This window comes from Vigna unguiculata, chromosome 5 (assembly GCF_037176805.1).
Source record: "Vigna unguiculata cultivar grain cowpea cultivar isolate G323 ecotype 2 chromosome 5, ASM3717680v1, whole genome shotgun sequence".
Lineage (NCBI taxonomy): Eukaryota > Viridiplantae > Streptophyta > Magnoliopsida > Fabales > Fabaceae > Vigna > Vigna unguiculata.
The window spans coordinates 1344304-1364840 of record NC_140796.1 but is presented as its reverse complement, the minus strand read 5'-3'; the positions used below and the strand labels follow the sequence as shown (position 1 = coordinate 1364840).

Genomic DNA, 20537 nt, shown 5'->3' with positions numbered 1-20537 from the left:
TAGAGAAGAGACTTCAAAAAAATTAAATACTCCACCCACCTCCTGCTGGTACACTGCACGTCTTTTTTTTTTTATTCATTAACTTATACGGCCTGCGGGTTGGCCCGTTTTGGCCCGTGGGCTGGCCCGACGGGTCAACGGGCTTGACGGGCCGGGCTGTCATGAATTGGCGAGTTAAAATTCTTGGCCCAGCCCATACTTTTTCAGTCGGACTGACGGACCGGCCCGTCGGACCTGGCCCATTTTGCCATCTCTAGGTGAAAGAAGAGCAGAGGAACTTGCGCTATGACAGGTGTCTATTTTTCCAATATTTATTTTGATATTAATTTTATTAAAACAGAGAAAATTTGTTAGAATTTTAAGTGTAACCTAGAAAAATTACGGATGGTTATAGGGAGTTTCCAAATCTTTATTGATTTACAAGTGCTTTATATGTAGTATGAAAAGAACTTTGTTCAAAAATTTTAAAAAAAAAAAGCTATTAGAAAAATCACTTAATAAAATTTAAAAATTATTTATTTGAACACAAATTAATTATGTTTTAATGGAGCCTTAAAATTATGCAATTCAATTTAGTTCGATTTAATTTATCAATAAAATGCCTTTATTAGTCAATTTAAAAAAAAAAAATTGGTTCAATCGGACCTTAGATTAGTGGGTTTTAAAATAACTATGATCTTTTACTTATTTTTTTTCTTTCCCGCTCTTTTCTTTATTTCAAAACTGAAATCAAATTTCAAATTACACGAAAAAAATCTTCACATTATTGTGAGAAAGAATGAGAGCTATAAAGAAATCACAAATAAATAAATAAATATTGTGTAAAATTATTGTTAAATTGCGTTAAAGTATTTTACGTATTTTTTTCTATCGAGATTGCTGAGTTGGATTGAATCCACCTATACCAAAATTTACTATTTTTTTTTTAATTTAATTATGCTCGAACTAAGTTAAGTGATGAACTTTGGGTCACTTTGAAAGTCCTAGTTTTAACAATTAAATATTAATTATTAATTACCTTGTATAAAAGATAAATATTATTAGTTAATCACTAATATTAAGATTTTATTTTTATTTAATATTTTATAGAAAAGTATTAGACAAAAAATAATTATCAATCATTTTTAACTAAGTGTATAGTTTAAGAATTATTATAGACAAACATTTTGTAACAGTCTTTAATATCTTAGTGGGTGTTGAATAATGAAAGGAGCAAAGACCTAAGAGAACCCCACAGCAAGGGACCCAAGGTCCTGCAATCCAGAAATGTTGAGTTAGAGCCCACTTAGAGAATAGTTTTTGGGCCTATTCTTCTCTAACCCATCATTAAATACTAGGTTACCCAACATTTAACCATAAACTCAAATTAAGATAGCTTTTAATAAACTATAATTAAAATTAGGGTTAAATATCTTTTTGATCCCTTAGCTTTCAGGGAATTTTGAAATTAGTTCATTTTGAAACTTCAAACCAATTTAGCCATTCATCTTTCAAAATATGTGAATTTAGTACTTTTAATCAAATTTTGTTAGATTTATTTGATGTTTCATATATATTTTAGGATTGTATTTGAGTTGTTTATACTGTTTGACACATTTTTGCTTTAATGTTAAGTCAAATATTATTATAAAACATGCTTGAAATGTCAAATAAACTTAACAAAATTTGATTAAAAGAACTAAATTCACGTATTTCGAAAGATGAATGACTAAATTGGTCAAAAGTTTCGAAATTGACTAATTACAATATTTACCGAAAGTTAAGAAACCAAAAATATATTTAAAGTTATTAATGAAAATTTTAAATATGTAAAGTAGAGTGTGTCCATAACACACTTCCCTTCACTTTCTCAAGTCACACTCTATCACAACAGTTTCAACATGCCATCTCACATACCAAGATCAATGCATTTTGTGTTTTCAGCCATTAAATGAATACCAACAATTAGAGTAATTAGATAAAAACTATTTAACGATTTACAATAACTTATACAATGATATTACTGCAATATTATAACGATGATGATGAAAATATGGAATATTTTGTTAAATGAGAAAAACAAACTTTGTTACAAAGATAAATGAAAAAGCAAAAGGAGGTTGACTATGTATGGAAGATTCTCATAAAGATATGGAGGCAAATCTTGTGGAGTATAGTGTAACTTAACTTCTCTCTCACACCTCAAATCTTTAATTAAATTGGTTTTTTATCTTCTTATTTAAAATGCTATTATTTTTTATTAATTTCAATTGAATGTATCATAGCTTAGAGGATAGTAGGTTGGCATTTTTTTTCTTTTCTGAAAATGAAAGTTATAGTTTTGATTCGTTATTTGCAAATTGTACTTAGAAATTCAAAAGTATAGGTAGTGATAATGTATATACATGTATCTATGGAATCAAGTCACGATCTTATCTCAAAATAAAAATAAAGATTTGATGCAAAATGCGCATGTGTTCCATCTTCCATGTCCTTGTCCATGCATGGTTGTGGGGCTGTCCTAGCATCATCATCATCCATCAAAGAACAATGAAATAAATAAATAAATAAATATAAATATTTTTGCATTGATTATGTAAATCTGAAAATGGGTGTAGCTTTTGGTGTTATCCTTTATTGGAATTATCTGAATAAGTAAAGCAAAGAGTCCCCCCCTTTCCCCTTAGCCACCATCTGTATTCTGCCACGGAAACTACATGTCTTGTCCACCATTTTCCACCATTCTTTGTCCCTAACATGTCTTCTTCTAACATTTCTTTATTAACTTTTGCAAATACTATATTTTTTAATACCTTTAATTTCGGTGGGACCTTTGCTTCCAACATATTCAACTCTAATCAAATATTCTATCTTTTGGACTATATATATTTATCAGTATTTTTCATTAAATTTTATTTTATAACTTATGTCAAATTGAATATCAATATATACTGTGTATATGACATACTATACATTTTTACAAAAATTGTTTTCATTTGTGGGAACATGATGTATTACTTCTATTATTATTATTATTTTGGTGTTATGTCTAGTTGTCGAGAGAAAAATATATTTGAAGTCACAAAATTCTTTTAACTCCTTTGAAAGGAAACATATATGTTTTTATTTTTATTTTTATGAATCTTTAAGCAATCTTACTTTAAATACTTGAATTGATGTAAAGATTATACATGGCTTTTTCTGTAAATATTTTAAGCAATCTTACTTCAAATACTTAAACTATTGTGGAGATTGACATTATTTGGCTTAATCAGTATTATTAACATATTTCATTTGAGTTATGAAACTTTTATCATTCTATATATTGTCTAAAATTAAGACAGTATTTCATTTCAAAATTCTTCGTCACACCTTTCATATAAACTATATAATTATTTTGAATTATTAACATGAAGTCACAATAACTCTCTTGCTCCTCAATCATTATATTTATATTTTTTTCTCTTAAACAATTATAATATTAGATATAATTAGTTGTAAAGCCAATTTAATATCAGTTTATCATCATAACATGATAGTTTTCTTATACATTAACTTGATAAAGGGAGAGAACAAAGTTAAGTTGAATATTTATTTACTTAATGCATTTAATAAACTCATTTTGCATACTCCAAAATCAACAAATAAAAACACATTGACAAAGTTATATATATTATTTTCTTTTCTTTTTCATCCATATCTTTTAAATTATCAATTAGTTGTGAAACTTTAAAAATACATTAATATATATAGCTTTTCTCTAAACTTTATGATAAAAAATGTACTACTGAATATTAGTTTAAATGCAAGAAGTGACTAAAATCATTACTTATTCATTAATTTAAGTTTTGAAACCAAAAAAATAAAAATTAACAATATATAAATGGTTTAGATACAAAAATACATTTTTCCCTACAAATTATTATGATCGATTTATTAACTTTAATTTTATTTTGTAATAAATGTTTTATTCCTATTTATCATGAATTAATCTTTAATATGACAGAAAATATTGGATTATAAGGTTTGAAGAGCTAAGATATCTAAACGGATGAAAAACACCCTTAAACGATCTAATATTTCATTATGAATTTGAGTGAAGTTGGATTAAAAAAATTATTATTTTTTAATTATAAATTGAAATTCAACTTATTTACTTAACTAAATAAGTTTAAGCCAAGTTATAAGTAGGTTATAATCTCATTTACAAATCACCACATTTCATATTAAAAAATACAATAAAAATATTAAAACTCTTAATATTACATAAGTATTAAAATATATACCCACTATACTTCTATAAATTTAGTAAGTCAATTTATCTATTTCTAGCTGGTGAAACCGGATTCAACATTTTCTAACTAACTATAAAAAAACCTAATTAGTAAGTTAACTTAGCTCAAGATTATAGTCTAACTGGTGAGTCAAGTTGATATCTTTCACAGCTCATTGATGTGCCAACATCTAATCTCGAAATAATTATCAAGAATCCTGGTTTAAAAAATGAACATATAATTACTAAATTTAAGTTGATGTTAAAATTAATTATTTAATAACAGTACATTAATATTAGACATTATATTAACCAACAACGTTAATATTCTTAAAAGTTGACAAGATGTTATATTTGGACGTTTTATTTGTCTGTCTACTCAAAATCTGTCCTTTCAATTTCAACATAGTTTGGCAGACGACCGTTACGTACTTCTATTACATTCAAATGTGTAGGATTCGTTGTTTTTTAAACATGCTGTTTGAAATTATAGAGTGCAATGCAACTATCCCTTGCAGGTTTACTATGAACTTGATGAACACAGAACTCAGGTTGAAGCAAAGGATGTTGCAATATGTAGGGTGGAACAGTCCTTTCCCTTACGACCTTGTCCAACGAGAGCTTAAACGATATCCAAGTATGTATTTGTAGAAGTAGAAAATTTTTCCTTCAAATTATTATTATTTTTTATTTCTCATATTGAAGGCCTGAATTGGGTATCATTTGTATTTTGTCTGGGACCTAATTTTGTTGCTTGTGCTTCTTACTGTTTAAATTTCCTAATTTTAATGACGAGTCTTTTACTAAATAGTTTCACCCAGAGAGAGATAATTTTACATTTTATTGTTAAGTAGGCCTAACCATTTTGCAATAGGGGGATATATCTGTTTTTCCACCCTTTTAGAAAGATTTGATTTTGTTAGACTCGTTATTATTTGTGACTAAATCATATATTCTCTGTTTTGATTATAGATGCTGAAGTTGTTTGGTGTCAAGATACACTTACGTTTTGCCCCGACTTATATCTTCAATGAAAGCTGTGAATAGAGGAGGTTATGATGATGTGAAATATATTGGTCGTGCTCCATCTGCAGCCACAGCCACTGGTTTTCTCAAGATTCACCAGAAGGAACAGACCGAGATTGCTGAGAAAGCCCTTCAACAGGAACCAATTGATTTCCCTTACTGAAAAACCCTTTGCACATCATGATGATGCATTTCATTTACTTTATCCACATAAGGGTGGAAGGAAGGTGACTTCGTGCATTTGCTTGAGTTTTGACATTTTGTTTTTTGCTTCCTCACAAAGTGTCAGCTTAGCTAAATTTCAATATATGCATATGCTCAAACCTTTTTATTTTATTGCCAAGAGGTACGCAAAAGTGGTTTCCTTACTGGTTGTACCGAGGCTTTGATATTTATACTTTTTGTTATACTGTAACTTGGAGATGGATCTTCAATAATTTTTTGACAATGTAATTTCATTTTCCAGATGCATGCCTTGGCAGTATAGCCTCGGGATCATGATCAAATTAGTTTTTCCCCTCAATTGTTACCAAAATCAACTTTGATATGGTTCTTGAATCAATTTGAGTTCACCTTCTACGTATCTTTGTCCGATAATATACTCTTGATCGAACTTTTGTGGTTATTGTATTTTGCTATGAAGTTGGATAACGTTCGTTTCTAATTCAACCATTGGGGATCTGCAACAATTTAACAGAACAACCTTATAGAGGGTTTTTATGTGCTACAATCAAGTTTAGCTTTTGTGCTCTTCAATTTCAAAAGAAAATCTCTAGTTCAGAATATAGAAGAGATTGAAAACCCAGTATGGGTTAGTAAAATAAAGCTTTCTTAGTTTAAGAAGCCAATGTATCAACGTTTTACATTTTCGTGAAAAAAAATGATGGTTTTTTTGGATCAAACTTCTGGGACTAACTATCATATATGCCACATGCATGCATATACCTAAAGCAATAAATTGTTATAGCTCACAACGCCAGACAAACAAAGAACTGACTGTAACATGAATATACCCTTTCCTCTCGCATGTAATAACCTCTATTCATCTTCATACATAGTATAGATGGGATGGGTTACCACCCACAAAATTGACATCAAATCTCTTAAAAGATTCACTAAGGAACATGGCTTGCAAGCAATTTAACAAAGGTGACAAGACATCAGCAGATTGTGATGGGAAGAATGACACCGAACCACGAAAAGACATCTTCATTACCATAAACAAAACAAAAGTTCCTACAAGAAGCATCGGCTAAAACTTCCCAAACATGCTGAGTGACTTTTACAAAATCTGTATAAAATTTATTCTAGATTTCAATGTTTCAAAAATAAAAAGAATATTTGTCGAAGTTAATATACCACCATACATTATTCAAATTACAATCCTAAAAAGTAGAAATTGTTAAAATTGATCCTGTGTAATTGATGTAGTATTTCCAACATAACTATTGGAATGTCAGAGATGACACACAAAGAGAACATTGACTAGAAAAGTAAAATTACAAACAATTACATCAGCGTAATAGTAAAAATATCAAACTACGAGATTTTTCAGAACATTTGAAGCAAAATCAATAGTTCAGTCAGCCAGTAGATTCTGCTAGTTATTGCTGATACCAGCCAAAACATAAAAGTCTGAAAAATCAGTGACACAAAACATCATCTGAAAACAACTACCAAACCTTCTACAAGGCCATAATTCGATCCAAGATTGTTTTAAGTTCTTTCAGACATTCTCCAATAGCACCTATATCTTGCTGGTTCAGACAATCAAGCATTTCGGTGGCTCTACAAATTGTAAGATTGATATCTTGCTTTTCTTTTGAGCTCAACTTCGAGTTGATTTTCTCTTCGTTCAAAGCACTTCTGATCCTGTAAACACGACGATCTAAATCATTTAATGCATTCGCCTTCCTAATAAACTTTTCATCTTCAGACTTGTACTGTCGTGCTTCTTGAATCATTCTATCAATTTCTGCAGATGAAAGCCTTCCTTTATCATTGGTTATCGTAATTTTTTTCTCATTGCCGGTTGCTTTATCCTCAGCAGAAACAGATAAAATGCCATTTTCATTTAAGGCAAAAGTTATATCAAAAGGATGGCCTCGGAGAGCTGGAGGAAAAATAGAAATAGAAAAAGATCCCAACAAATTATTACCACTTGCCTTTGCTCTCTCGCCCTCATAAACCTTAATCTTGATTGACAATTGGCCATCTGTGCATGTCCAATAACTCCGTTTCTTCGTTACAGGAATAGTATTGTTCCTCGGGATGAGTACACTCATGATATCTCCCTTTGTTGATACGCCAAGGGAAAACGGAGTAACATCTTTTAATACCAATGGTGGAACATTGCTAATACCTTCACTTAACATTGCAGCTTGTATAGCTGCACCATAAGCGACAGCTTCATCAGCATTTATACTCTTGCAAAGATTCTTCCCATTGAAAAAGTCTTGCAGCAGCTGCTGCACTTTCGGAATCCTGGAAGAACCACCCACCAGAACAACATCATGCACACGGCTTTTATTCATTTTAGCATCCCTAAGACACTCCTCTACTGTCTTCACACACTCTTCAAAGAGATCGATATTAATTTTTTCAAATTTGGCTCGAGTGATTGAAGCATGCCAATCAAATCCTCTAACTAAACCATCTACCTCAATGTCTGTTTTAATGGCATATGAGAGATGCCTCTTTGCTCTCTCGCAAGCACTCTTTAACCTCCTCAGGGCTCGTGAATTTCCACTTATTTCGACTCTATTTTTTGTTCTCAATTCCTCCACAAAGTATTTCATCATCCTATTATTGATGTCTTCCCCACCCAAGTGAGAATTTCCTGCAGTCCCCTTAACTCGAAAGACTTTACCCTCAATGGTCAGGAGAGATACATCGAATGTACCTCCTCCAAAGTCAAATACCAAAATATTTCTTTCTCCAATACAATCATTTCTCTTGTCAAGAGCATATGCGATGGCTGCAGCAGTTGGTTCATTGATTATCCGAACAATATTCAGACCGATAATAACACCAGCATCAATAGTAGCTTTGCGCTGAGAGTCGTTGAAATATGCAGGTACCGTAACCACCGCATTCTTCACAGGCTTTCCCATGTATGCCTCAGCAATGGTCTGCATCTTTGACAGTATCATCGATGATATTTCCTCTGCATAAAACTTCTTTTCCTCACCCTTATATTTGACAACAACCATTGGTTTGTCATCCACACCAGCAACCACCTTAAATGGCCACATCATTTTGTCTTCCTGAACCAATGAGTCAGTGTATTTCCTACCCATCAACCTCTTAACATCTGCAAAAAGTTACAAATAATATTTTGGTAATCTATTTTTCTTGCTACAAGTTTACAGAAAAAACATATAAAGGAAAAAAAAAAGTTAATGGTTTAGAAGTAGAAACATACCGAAGATGGTGTTCTCTGGATTGATGGGAGCTTGATCTGCAGCAGCATCTCCTATCAACCTTTCATAATTCGTAAAAGCAACACACGAAGGGGTGGTGTTGTTGCCTTGATCATTAGGGATAATGTCCACTCTATTATGTTCGTGCCGCCATACTGCAACACAGGAATACGTCGTGCCAAGGTCGATCCCTATTACCAATTCATTATTTTCTTTGGTGGCCATTCTTCTGTATGTGAATGAAGATCCTGAGATAGGGAAGAACATGAGAAATATGGATGAATATGAGGATGGGTTTTCTCACTTTGTTAATTATAATATGAAAATCACCGAAACAGTACACTTCCATAACTTTTTTTTCCCCGTAAAAATAACATGTATATTAAGAAAACACAATCTCGAATTTATGCCTCAGGGATGGATGCACGCGGGTATAATATAATCAGAATTTAGTAACTAATAGGATAATTATGCTTTTCTTCAATATCAGGACCAAGTGCCTCCTGGCCCACGACAAAGGCATTTGAATTTTGTTATTTAATGAAAAAAATTAAAAATAATTACAAAAGCTTCGCAATAAATGGACAGGACAGGACATAATTACAGGCATAACTTAAAGTTATTAAACTATGAAATACTTTTTTCTAAACATACATCTTAAATTCTTTTTGCTACACAATCAATAAAATTGTCAATAATTATTTAGAGATAAAAAAGGAATTATCTGTTCTACAAAACATGTGATCTTAATAAGCCAAACATTTGCGAAAAGACTTATAAGGGTGCTTCCCGAAAAGCAACAGTGTTAAATATATAAACATAACATGATTAATTTTTTTGTCAGTTAATTTATACTTAATCATAAACTAACCAACTATTATCTATAATTCAAGAGTCACAGCTAGCAGTTATCTATTGCAGCAAATTTTAGTTAGACAGAAAATAATTCTTGTGATTAAACGACCTGATACGATGAGTTGCAAAGACTACACCCTAGTGGTAGGATATACCCTGAAATCAATTTGCCTATTCAGATTCTTCTTCGCGAGAGAGTCCACCACTCACCGCGACACTACTCGGCCCAAACAGAGCTATCGACGGCGGCGTTATCGCCGATTATCGTCCGTTAACCCGTCGCCGTAACCTTGTCGGCGGTTTCCTTTTTCTTTCTCTAAATCGCCAAACCAAAAAAAAAAAAACACTAAGCCTAGCCTTATCCATGACCGCATCTCCACTACGGTGAAGGCTGCCGCCGATGACGCTGCTCGGAGCCGGAGCACTCAGCCATAGAGATGGTGCAGTAGATAAGAAACGAAACAAACAAACGACAAGAGACTCCGAAATAAAGTAAAGAATAGGAACCTTCGAATCAGCTTTTAATTTCTGTCTTCTTCCTTAAGCTTTTGTCTCTTGTTTCCAGAGTGTTTTCTCGTCTCTCTCTACCGGCAAAGTGATCAAGGTTTATATAGGAGTGGGGAAAGTTACACAATTCCCCTCCCGTGCCACCCACGGTTAGTCCTAAGACGAAAAAACATGACATGAAAACAGAGTATACGTCAGGAATTTTAAAAAATGACCATGATGCAAAAAACATGACCACCCATCTTTTTCAGAAAAAAAAAAAAAAAAACTAACTAGGTAAAGATTCTGTTAGAGATATGCAAATAACTAACTATGTAACAATAACTAACTATGTAACAATAACTAACTATATGTAAATAACTATGTAAAGTCAACACCTCCTGTCGACCCAACTTCTTCTGACACACAATTAAAATTCCAATTCATAACAGAAATATGCAAATGACACATGTGATTAAATTATAACAGTTTTCTTAATTATTAAGGTTGGTGATTAATATACGTAATGAATACAAATTATTTAAAAATATTTTTATTTTCTATTTATTATGTTCAGTACAATAATTATTATGAATTTAATTAGAATAAAATCTAAACCATTTTGTATTATTATCTAATTATATAAATATATATGACTTTTTCACTTTTATAATAAATAGTTAGATTAAAGATTAATTTTGAATACCAAATAATTATCATGTATAAACTAAATGTTACAACGAATAGAGACAAAATATTTGTGTTTTATTACAGTTTTGTTGAAGAATACGTAAGAATTGAGTTAAATTAGTGAAACTGATCGTGAGTAAATTTTTAGACTAGGAAATGTGATTTACATATTTACTATTTATTTTCAATAACTCATTGGTTGATATTTATTGGAAAAAAGTGTTAACCGTTATTTAATGCATTTTTAACACATTTATTTATATGATTTAAAATTTATTAAAAACTGCAAACGATAGTTTCATCAAATGTGGAGAAAAAGTCGCAATTCTTCGCATTTTAATCAGGTTATTCTAATATTAATTATGATATGATTCATTGTCCTGGCGATCATTATTTATATGTGGACATATGTATTCACTTGTCATTTAATAATAGTTATTTTTTAATATTGCAAGTGTATCCGAAGGACTTTTTACTAACTTTCTCTTTTCTGTTTATTGTTCAAATATTATCTCATTTCTTCTGAAATCATAAAAATATTAAATAATATTTTTTAAGAGATATGTATTTTTCAATTTTTAAAATAACAAATCAAAATATTATACCACAAAACTGTTTCAATTTATTATATTTCAATAAATAATAAAAATCTATATATATATATATATATATATATATATTAAAATAACATATAAAATATGTAAAATAGTATATGTATACGTCACCAAGTTTAACGGCATAAACAATCTACATTAAAAGAATTTATTATTTCTGTCTAATACTAAGAGAAACATATGTGTTTTTTTTTTATAATAAACAAAAATAACAATGTTATTATAATTATAAAAATATATGTAAATAATGTCCATAATTTTATTATATAATTATTAGTTATTTTATAAGTAATTTTTTTATTATAAATCATCATTTTAATTTAAAAATTATTAAATTTTAAAAAAATAGTCAAATTGAGAAAATAGTTAAATTAAAAAGGCTACTTATCTCAAGGAATCAAAAGAAAAATCAATTAATTCCTTATCATTCATTAGATTGTATTCGATCATTGATAGAATGAAAAATTTGTCATTTCTTGAAATATATATTTTGATTCAAAATCTTTAGACCACGATGGAATAGATGAGATAAATTTCAAAATGAGTTTTCGTTCAAGAATGAAATCGTATATAGTTTGTAACTCTTTCTTATTGTTCCCTTCTCAACTTAATAATTAGTTCAATTCAATGTATTAGTTCCAACCATGTTTATCTCTGTTAATTATGTACTTTCACTTCCCAACATATGAAGCAAAATTGTACTTGTTTTTATTTTTCTCTTTATTTTTCTCAATAGAATGGTTTTTCTTGTTTAATGCATTTTATATATTTATTTGATAATACATTATATGCATTCTAAGACATTATATATATATATATATATATATATATATATATATATATATATGAAGTAAGGATTGAACATTGACTTGAGTCATGGTGATTTTAACATCAACAACAACTTATTTAATAAGTTTAATTATGCCTTTGGTCCCCATTTTGGAGTCAAAATCTCAAAATGGTACCCAAAATTTTAAAAGTCTCAAAATGGTCCCCTTTTTTGTTGAAACGTCTCACGTTTGCCCTTGCCGTTAAGTCAACGTTGACGCCGTTAGAGGGAGTGCCACGTGTCAGTTCCTCGATTTTTTGAATTTTTTTATTAATTTTTTTTTGAATTTTTTTTTTATTTTTTATTTTAATTTTTTTTTAAAAAATTAAAAAAATTGCCACGTGTCAAGCTGTCATCGTGCCACGTGGCAGTGACAGTGACACGTGTCAGTATTACGCCACGTGTCATTTTTTTAGTCTCAATTTGGTCCCTTTATTTTAATTTGTCTCAATTTAGTCCCAATTTTTGTAAAAATTTGGAATTTTGTCCCTCTCCAAATTGAAATCAAATTTAATTTCTGTATAAATGTACACAAATATTTCCATCAAAATTGATATTTCAAGTAAATATTTTTAACCAAATTAAGTTCATTTAATTAATATTTTACATTGAACTTTATTTAAAATGGTTTAAAAGTTGTTAATAGAAAATAATGTTAATAGAAAAAAATTCATAAATTACCTAGTTCATGTTACAATAAAACACATATAAATTTAAAATTTTAAAACAATTTTAAGTAAAGTTGAATGTGAAACATAATTTTAACTAAACTTAGCTATGTTAAAAATATATAATAAAAAATCAATTTGAATACAAATATCAAATTTAATAAAAATATTTGTATAACATTTATATAAAATTAAATTTTGTTTCCATTTGAAGGGGGACAAAATTGCTAATTTTTACAAAAATTGGGACTAAATTGAGACAAATTAAAATAAAGGGACCAAATTGAGACTAACAAAATGACACGTGGCGTAATACTGATACGTGTCACTGTCACTGCCACGTGGCACGATGACAACTTGACACGTGACATTTTTTTTGATTTTTTTAAAAAAAATTCAAAAAATAAAAATAAAAATAAAAAAAATTCAAAAAAAAAAAATAATAAAAAAATTCAAAAAATCGAGGAACTGACACGTGGCACTCCCTCTAACGGCGTCAACCTTGACTTAACGGGAAGGGCAAACATGAGACGTTTCAACAAAAAAGGGGACCATTTTGAGACTTTTAAAATTTTGGGGTACCATTTTGAGATTTTGACTCCAAAATGGGGACCAAAGGCATAATTAAACCTATTTAATATTAGAGAAGAGAGTCTAAACATGTGAGAAGATTTTTTTTTTATGTTAATGATTATGATGTTATGTTATATATTAGAAAATAAAATATTTATCACCAAACCAAAAAGTAGCAACAAATAAAATACCTACAAAGACATTTTGTTTCTAAATAAGTTGAAACAATAGCAATAATATTAATTGAAATTTATTATAAATATAAAGTTATGAATAGTTGAAACAGGTTATCATATAAATAAGAAACAGAATATTACAAGAACAAAAAAAATAGAAGTCAAAGAAATTAATTTTTATTTTTTAAATTAATAATAATCAGAGAGGGTCTATGGTGGACGTTTGTCTTCTGCAAACACCTTCTATTGACACGAGAAAGAGCTTCCCACCGCACCACACGCGCCAGTGTTGCGATTTGGACACCGACACCGTCCGGAGGTAACCGAATTCGAACCGGAAGTTAGAGAAAGTAACGAAGGAGTTGGGGAATTGATGCGATGATGAAAAACCATGTGCGTTAGGGTTTGCGTTTTGCATTCAATTTCCGAACACTCTTTCAGTTTGAGGAAGGAAGCGCCGGGAGTGGCGTGCGTTTGAAAATGAGCATTGTTCCCAAAGAGACGATCGAAGTTATAGCGCAGAGCATTGGGATAAACACCTTGTCTCCCGATGTCGCTCTCGCCGTCGCTCCCGATGTCGAATACCGTATGCGCCAGATTATGCAGGTCTCTTCCGTTCTTTTTGTTTTGCAGTTATAAACTCTTTTTTGAGTCTGTTTCGATCTGTAGTACCGTTAGTTTTAAGCGATTACACTTGAATTGTGTGGACCTAACTCCTAACTCTTAACTCTTAACTCTTAACACTGTTTGTGCAAATCTCAGGAGGCAATTAAGTGCATGCGGCATCTAAGAGAACCATTCTCACTGCTGATGATGTTGATGTTGCTCTGAACTTGAAGAATGTTGAAGTAAGTATGCGTCTTAAATGATTGAATTTTGGACTGACAATAAAAAAGTGTTTGAGCGGTTCGTTCGGTTGAGGAATATTTTTTTTTTTTCATTATTAGTTTTATAACCGTCCACGAGTCGTTGAATTAAAACTAGTTTGTTTCAATCAAGTGAATCAAATGTGTTTTGCTATCTTTAAATGCAAAGCCCCAAAAGTACACGCACTATATCAGTTTTCCGTTTCTGTTTTATCTTCCGTGGTTATTCGTATATATTGGTTATGTTAGACAATTATTGGTTTATGATTCCATATATATATATATATATAAAACAAAAAAGTGTGTGATTTTTTAATTGTCCTACACCTATGGCCAAAAATGCTTTATTATGGGCATTTTGATATGTGCAAAGATAAGTTTATAGCAAATTGATTTTCATTGTTCAAACTGTTCAGTAGTGTACTCAAAAGTTGTGATAATATAACTAACTTCATTTATATTCGAACTGAGAATTTGGCTGTACATCGAGAGTAGCGAGGATTATGATTCTACAGGCTCTTGCTATTTCCAGATAGAAGATGCATATTAGTAGTACCTTGTGAAAATTTTTGTGAATTTCTTTTCTTTGTGAGAAAAGAAAGCATAGTTCTTGTCTCCAATCTCATTATCGCGAGTTTCCCCCCTTGTAACAGCCAATATATGGATTTGCATCTGGTGGTCCTTTGCGGTTCAAAAGAGCTGTTGGACACAGGGACTTGTTTTATATTGACGACAAGGATGTAGATTTAAAAGATGTAAAGGTGTACTCAATCATTTTCATTGACTCACTTCAATTGAATTTCAACCTGTGCATCACCTCGTTAAAACTATAGCTTCTGTTAATCATAGGTTATTGAAGCTTCTTTACCAAGAGCACCTCTTGATACTGCAGTTACATGCCACTGGCTTGCCATTGAAGGTGTGCAACCTTCTATTCCAGAAAATGCTCCTGTAGAAGGTATGTCTCTCACCTTGAGTTCTACCAGTATTTTTTGGCTGACATGAAACTAGGTAGTATGATTTAGCTCGATGGATTGAGGAATCCTTGTATGTATGATTTTTTTGATGTTGTACGTGTTAGCTTGTCGTTTTGACTTCCTCTGTTCATGATATCAAGAATTTTTACTCGAGTTAGTGTTTAGATTGGTAGATGTTATTTAAGTGATTTTTTTTGTCACCGTAGCGTGGTCAGCTTTGTGGGTCTAAAATATGTGGAAAACATCCTTATTGATAAATCATCAGTATCTTCGTGCACACTAAATCACTAGAAATTAGAAATGGAAAACTAGAAGAAGTATACACATCCAGTTAAGTATACTGATTTCAGATATATTTAGATATATGTGTGTGTGTGTGCACGCTTGCATAGAATCATGTATATAGTTTGGCCCTCATAATTGTGGAGATGTACATCATACAAACAAAACAAACAGGAATTGTTTGGCTGTTTAATGCTTCGAGATCATTATTTGGAAATTCTTCCAATTTAACTAACTTCTACTCTCCTAATACCCCTTTTAAGAATGATTATTTACTTATTATTTTATTTGCAGTAATTTCAGCTCCTTCTTATACCAAAAAGCATGAGCAGAAAGATGATGACCTTCCAGTTGACATCAAATTGCCTGTTAAGCATGTATTATCCAGAGAGCTTCAGGTATTAAAATTCTTAAGGCACCATGAGCTATCTTGTTTCACATCTCGTGATTCATTTTTGTTAGTTTTATTGTTTCTTGCAGATGTATTTTGACAAAGTTGCTGAGCTTACTTTGAGTGAGTCTGATTCAGCTCTCTTTAAAGAAGCATTAGTAAGTTTGGCTACTGATTCAGGACTTCATCCACTAGTTCCTTATTTCACATGCTTTATAGCTGATGAGGTAATAATATTTGTACTGTTATGGTGTTAGTGGATAAAAATAGAAATTTCACCTTATTGTAGCTCATTACAACTGCATGCTTCTTATTTCTTGTCAGGTTTCACGTGGTTTGAATAATTTTCCTCTTCTATTTGCCTTGATGCGAGTTGTTAGTAGCCTTCTGCTAAACCCTCACATCCATATTGAACCTTATGTAAGTGCACCTCTTGTTGATTTAGTATATTTGTTATATTCTTGCTGACGAAGTATGATCTTTGTTTAAACAACCTAGTATTATTAATATTTACATAAATATTGGTTGTTTCCTCCTTTTCTATTTGGTAGTCTGTTGTCTACATTGAACTGTGAAAGTATTCTGAGATATTTAAGTTAATTTTCCATTTGTTGCTTGTCCATAAAGATGGCCCGAACACACTTGGTCGGTTGGTCCCATAAAAATTTGAAAGCAAATAAAAAAATGTGCTTACTGCTGTATTTTCTTGTGGCCTGCCATGTGCGCTGCTGCATCAGCCTCAAAGGTCAGGCTTGGGTTCTGTTTTAGTATGGTCTTTTTCTGGCCAGATAGCAATGGTTTAGGTTGGTAGTCCAGTTGATTATTTGCTAGTGCTTAATGGCTTTTATTATCTTATAAGGTAGTTTCAATGTTTATTTTATAATTTGTAGAATATGTTATTTGAATGATTATGGAGTGTTGTGAAGTGAAAGTAGCGTGAATAACTAGAAAAGTTTTTCCATGTAGTTGGGTTTAGCCACATGGATCAACCACCACCGTGTTTTCAGAAAGGCCATTTTGTTATTGCTTTGTTCACCTGAACCATTTTATGCTCTCTTAACTCTTTTCTTTCCATTTGTGGATGCTTCAGCTACACCAGTTGATGCCATCTGTTGTGACCTGCCTCGTTGCTAAAAGGTTGGGCAGTAGGTTGGCAGACAACCACTGGGAACTTAGGGACTTTACGGCTAACCTGGTTGCCTCAATATGCAAAAGGTGAGATATCCCTCTTCCCTTGTTTGTTTTGTATATATGGAAATAAGCAGTTTTCTATATTTATTGGCATGTCTACCTCGATGCTTGGCTAGTACAGTATGGTATCCCATTTTTTCGTTGGTTGTTGCAATTTGTTCACGTCCTTTTATTTCATAGTAGCAAAGAGAAAGAATATTTTATTTCCTTTCAAATTCACCTATGTTTTTGGAGATCCAGTTCAAGGACACACTTCAAATTTGTTGTGTATTAAAGCTTATGCCTTTTTGCTGATTTATCAAACAACTTCCTGGCTTGGTCATTGTAATTTGAAGACGTAGAATTTGGTACAAACTGTTGAGTCATTGAATTGTAAGCTCGAAAGTCTAGTTTTGCTTGATGACTTTAAGAATGTGGCTTATTTGCTGGGTTTTTATTGATTTCATTGCTATTTTTCTTACATTAACTTCATGTTTTGTGCAGGTTTGGACATGTCTATAGTAATCTCCAGTATCGGTTGACTAAAACATTGCTTAATGCATTCTTGGATCCTAAGAAGGCAATGACCCAACACTATGGCGCGATTCAGGGGTTGGGGGCACTGGGACCCAACGTGGTATGTGTCTCTCCCATGTTCCTGGTGATTGTGGAGTTGGTCAAAGGCCAACACTTGGAAAAATACTATTGGTGGTTTAAAGATGATAACTTCCAAATGCAATGACTATATATGCTTGTCATCATCTTATCGTTAGGTTCCCGTGTTTAATGTGGAAAGACCATGGTATTTCATTAGAAATTCAATATTGTTACTTATTTATAACTTTAAGGTTTAAGTAACTAATTTAAAAGGAACCTTGTATGGTGTATTATGTTTGTTTGTTTAACTCAAGTTGGTTTGATATGCTTACATATGACGCTGTGATATGTTTTTAATGTTAATTATTGCTATGGAAATAGGTTCGCCTTCTTTTGCTGCCAAACCTTGAGACATATATGCGACTTCTTGAACCAGAGATGCTTCTTGAGAAACAGAAAAATGAAATGAAAAGGCATGAAGCTTGGCGTATTTATGGAGCCTTGCTGGTAAGATAAGCTGTCACATACAGCCACTTGATAGTATAAAATAGGTGCTTTTACTACTGAAAAATGTCAGTCTCAGTATAATATTGTTGTTCTGATGATTGTATGTAATTTATCACTCAGCGTGCTGCAGGTCAGTGTATATATGATCGACTAAAGATGTTCCCAACATTTTCAACTCCTCCTAGTGCCGTCTTGAAGACCAATGCAAAAGTTCTTACTTCTTCATCTCGTGAGTATTTTCCTTGAAATACCTAGTATGATCTTTTTAAGCCTTGGAGGGAAGACACTTTTTCGTTTGGGCATTTAATTTAATATAAGGTAAACAAATATATATATATATATATATATATATATATATATATATATATATATATATATATATATATATATATAATACCCACAAAAGAAAGGGATCTGCTTGTCAATATTAGCATCAAACTGCGGCAGGGTTGAAGCAATAGTTAATTGTGCTCATAATTGTCTCTACTAAATAATACAGGCACATAGCGTAGACATACTAAATAAATTCATGTATGGAGGATTATTATAATTGAAATTTAGAAATAGAATTGTTAAATTAAAACGAATTGCTTCATCAGGTAAATAGACAATTTTTGTTCGAATATATTATTATCCTCTAAACTTACTTTTCCTATTTTCTCATTGTCACTTTGGATTGTTTGTTTACAATATTTCCTCTTCTTTTCCTAACTGCTTCTGTATATTAGTTGGGATTATCTGTCACAGCAGGCACCAGATCTGTTACTTGGTTGTTATTTTGTTAAGAAATTCTTAATGACTGATGTAGTGGGAGGCGCTGACTTAACGATCAATGCTATAATTATAATATAAATATAGTTTGTACTTTTCCTTGTTTTCTTTGTATACTTAGTCCTTTTCATGATTGATTACTAAGGTAAACGCAAGGCAGACCCTGACCAATCGGAACAGCAGCCACCTTTGAAAAAAGCTGCTACCGACGGTGAGCTTGGTGTGGTCCCAATGAATTCCTCACCCGTTCACAAGCAAGAGGAGGCAGAGACTCTAGCTTCTTCAATTGATTCAATTATTGGCTCATCATCTTCTGCACAGATGAAAAATGAGACTTCTTTAGATGGCGAACTTAGAAGTAACATGGGTGATACTCAGGCATCGAAGATATCTGCTGCTCTCACCCAGGTTTGGAAAGACGAGCTTAATTCTGGACGGGTCCTGGTATCACTGTTTGACCTGTTTGGTGAAGGAATTCTTTCCTTCATTCAGGCTCCTGAGATGTATATGTTCTTGTAACTTTACAGTAATTTGATGAATAGAGCACGGATAATCCATTGACTATTAATTCGAGAACAAACTAAAATTCCTCCATTAGAGTGTGAAATAAAATAGAGGTAAAAGATGTGTGTTTAGTTTAGGGTGTGAAATGGAAAAAAGTAAATGGTTCTAATGGGGTTTTTGGATTTAGAGTCCTAAATTTTGCCATTCTCAGGCGCAAATTTTCCTTATTGGACATGTAAAGGGTCAGATTTAGACAATATAGTTCTTGCCGTAAGTAATTTAGAAAAAAACAAAACAGCTTGAAAACGGTTTACTGAAAACAGTAATGGCAACAAACATAACATTAAAATGTTACAACACTAGTAGAACTTTGTTGATGGGAAGCTTGAGTAAAGTAGTACTCAAGCAGCTAGTTTATAGGACTCCCTTTCAACAGCTGTTTTGAGGATACTGTCTTCTTGGCACGAAACCCAACCCATCAGCCATGGCAAGCAGCATCTGCCTGGTTTCATTCTTGAATTCATCAAGATCAATCGTGCCATTCAAGTTGTGATCGAATTTTACGAACAAGGATTCATACATCTGAGCAAGCTCGTCTGGGTCTGGCTCCACGTCAATACCGAAGTGGGTTTCCAACACCCTAAGGCTCTGTAGCTCCTTCAACATCTCTGCATACGAGAGAAGGCCATCATTGTCTGTGTCAAGGTGAGCAAAACGGTTACTTACTGACACACTGAATGCTTCCTCATCCTGAAGGAAGTTCACTATGGTCGCACCATCCAAGATTTCTACACTCATATTTCTCTTCTACTTGAGCTCAAACGGAAGGTAGGTTTTATGGACAAGGAAAGGAGAGGCTTGTGTATGTTTTTGCAAAATGC

The 20537-nt window shown here is 31.9% G+C and overlaps 2 protein-coding genes and 1 pseudogene across 5 annotated transcripts; 1 reads left to right on the top strand and 2 right to left on the bottom strand.

Annotated features, from left to right (window-relative positions):
* Nucleotides 1-6741: 6741 nt before the first annotated feature.
* Nucleotides 6742-10217, bottom strand: LOC114183522 (heat shock 70 kDa protein 4-like). Of its 3 annotated transcripts, none has more exons than XM_028070566.2 (3): nucleotides 10063-10217; nucleotides 8703-8948; nucleotides 6742-8591 (listed from the first exon to the last, which is right to left on the bottom strand). In XM_028070566.2, exons 2-3 carry the CDS (start codon nucleotides 8923-8925, stop codon nucleotides 6964-6966), a joined length of 1851 nt encoding a protein of 616 aa, XP_027926367.1. In that variant the 5' UTR covers nucleotides 8926-8948; nucleotides 10063-10217; the 3' UTR covers nucleotides 6742-6963. The 3 variants fall into 3 exon arrangements, with proteins under 3 accessions (XP_027926367.1, XP_027926368.1, XP_085529390.1); XM_028070567.2 differs by lacking the exon at nucleotides 10063-10217 and adding an exon at nucleotides 9665-10039; XM_085673264.1 differs by lacking the exon at nucleotides 10063-10217 and adding an exon at nucleotides 9711-10039.
* Nucleotides 10218-14394: 4177 nt separating this feature from the next.
* LOC114182943 (transcription initiation factor TFIID subunit 6-like) lies at nucleotides 14395-19825 on the top strand. 2 transcript variants are annotated; one of them, XM_028069755.2, is made up of 11 exons: nucleotides 14395-14439; nucleotides 15111-15218; nucleotides 15307-15415; nucleotides 16011-16114; nucleotides 16197-16334; nucleotides 16432-16527; nucleotides 17198-17322; nucleotides 17782-17914; nucleotides 18256-18381; nucleotides 18502-18610; nucleotides 19298-19825. In XM_028069755.2, the coding sequence occupies exons 5-11, from the start codon at nucleotides 16197-16199 to the stop codon at nucleotides 19669-19671; spliced, it is 1101 nt and encodes a 366-aa protein (XP_027925556.2). In that variant the 5' UTR covers nucleotides 14395-14439; nucleotides 15111-15218; nucleotides 15307-15415; nucleotides 16011-16114; the 3' UTR covers nucleotides 19672-19825. The 2 variants fall into 2 exon arrangements, with proteins under 2 accessions (XP_027925556.2, XP_085528968.1); XM_085672842.1 differs by having other exon boundaries at nucleotides 14397-14439; nucleotides 15111-15212.
* LOC114182944 (uncharacterized) lies at nucleotides 19821-20537 on the bottom strand (annotated as a pseudogene).

Bases quoted from the DNA above. Each gene is read 5' to 3' on its own strand.
- LOC114182943 (XM_028069755.2), top strand. From the start codon at position 16,197: ATGTATTTTGACAAAGTTGCTGAGCTTACTTTGAGTGAGTCTGATTCA. The intron at 17,323-17,781 runs GTGAGATATCCC...TGTTTTGTGCAG, and splicing joins GTTGCCTCAATATGCAAAAG to GTTTGGACATGTCTATAGTA. The intron at 18,611-19,297 runs GTGAGTATTTTC...TTGATTACTAAG, and splicing joins AGTTCTTACTTCTTCATCTC to GTAAACGCAAGGCAGACCCT.
- LOC114183522 (XM_028070566.2), bottom strand. From the start codon at position 8,925: ATGGCCACCAAAGAAAATAATGAATTGGTAATAGGGATCGACCTTGGC. The intron at 8,592-8,702 runs GTATGTTTCTAC...AACTTTTTGCAG, and splicing joins TCCAGAGAACACCATCTTCG to ATGTTAAGAGGTTGATGGGT.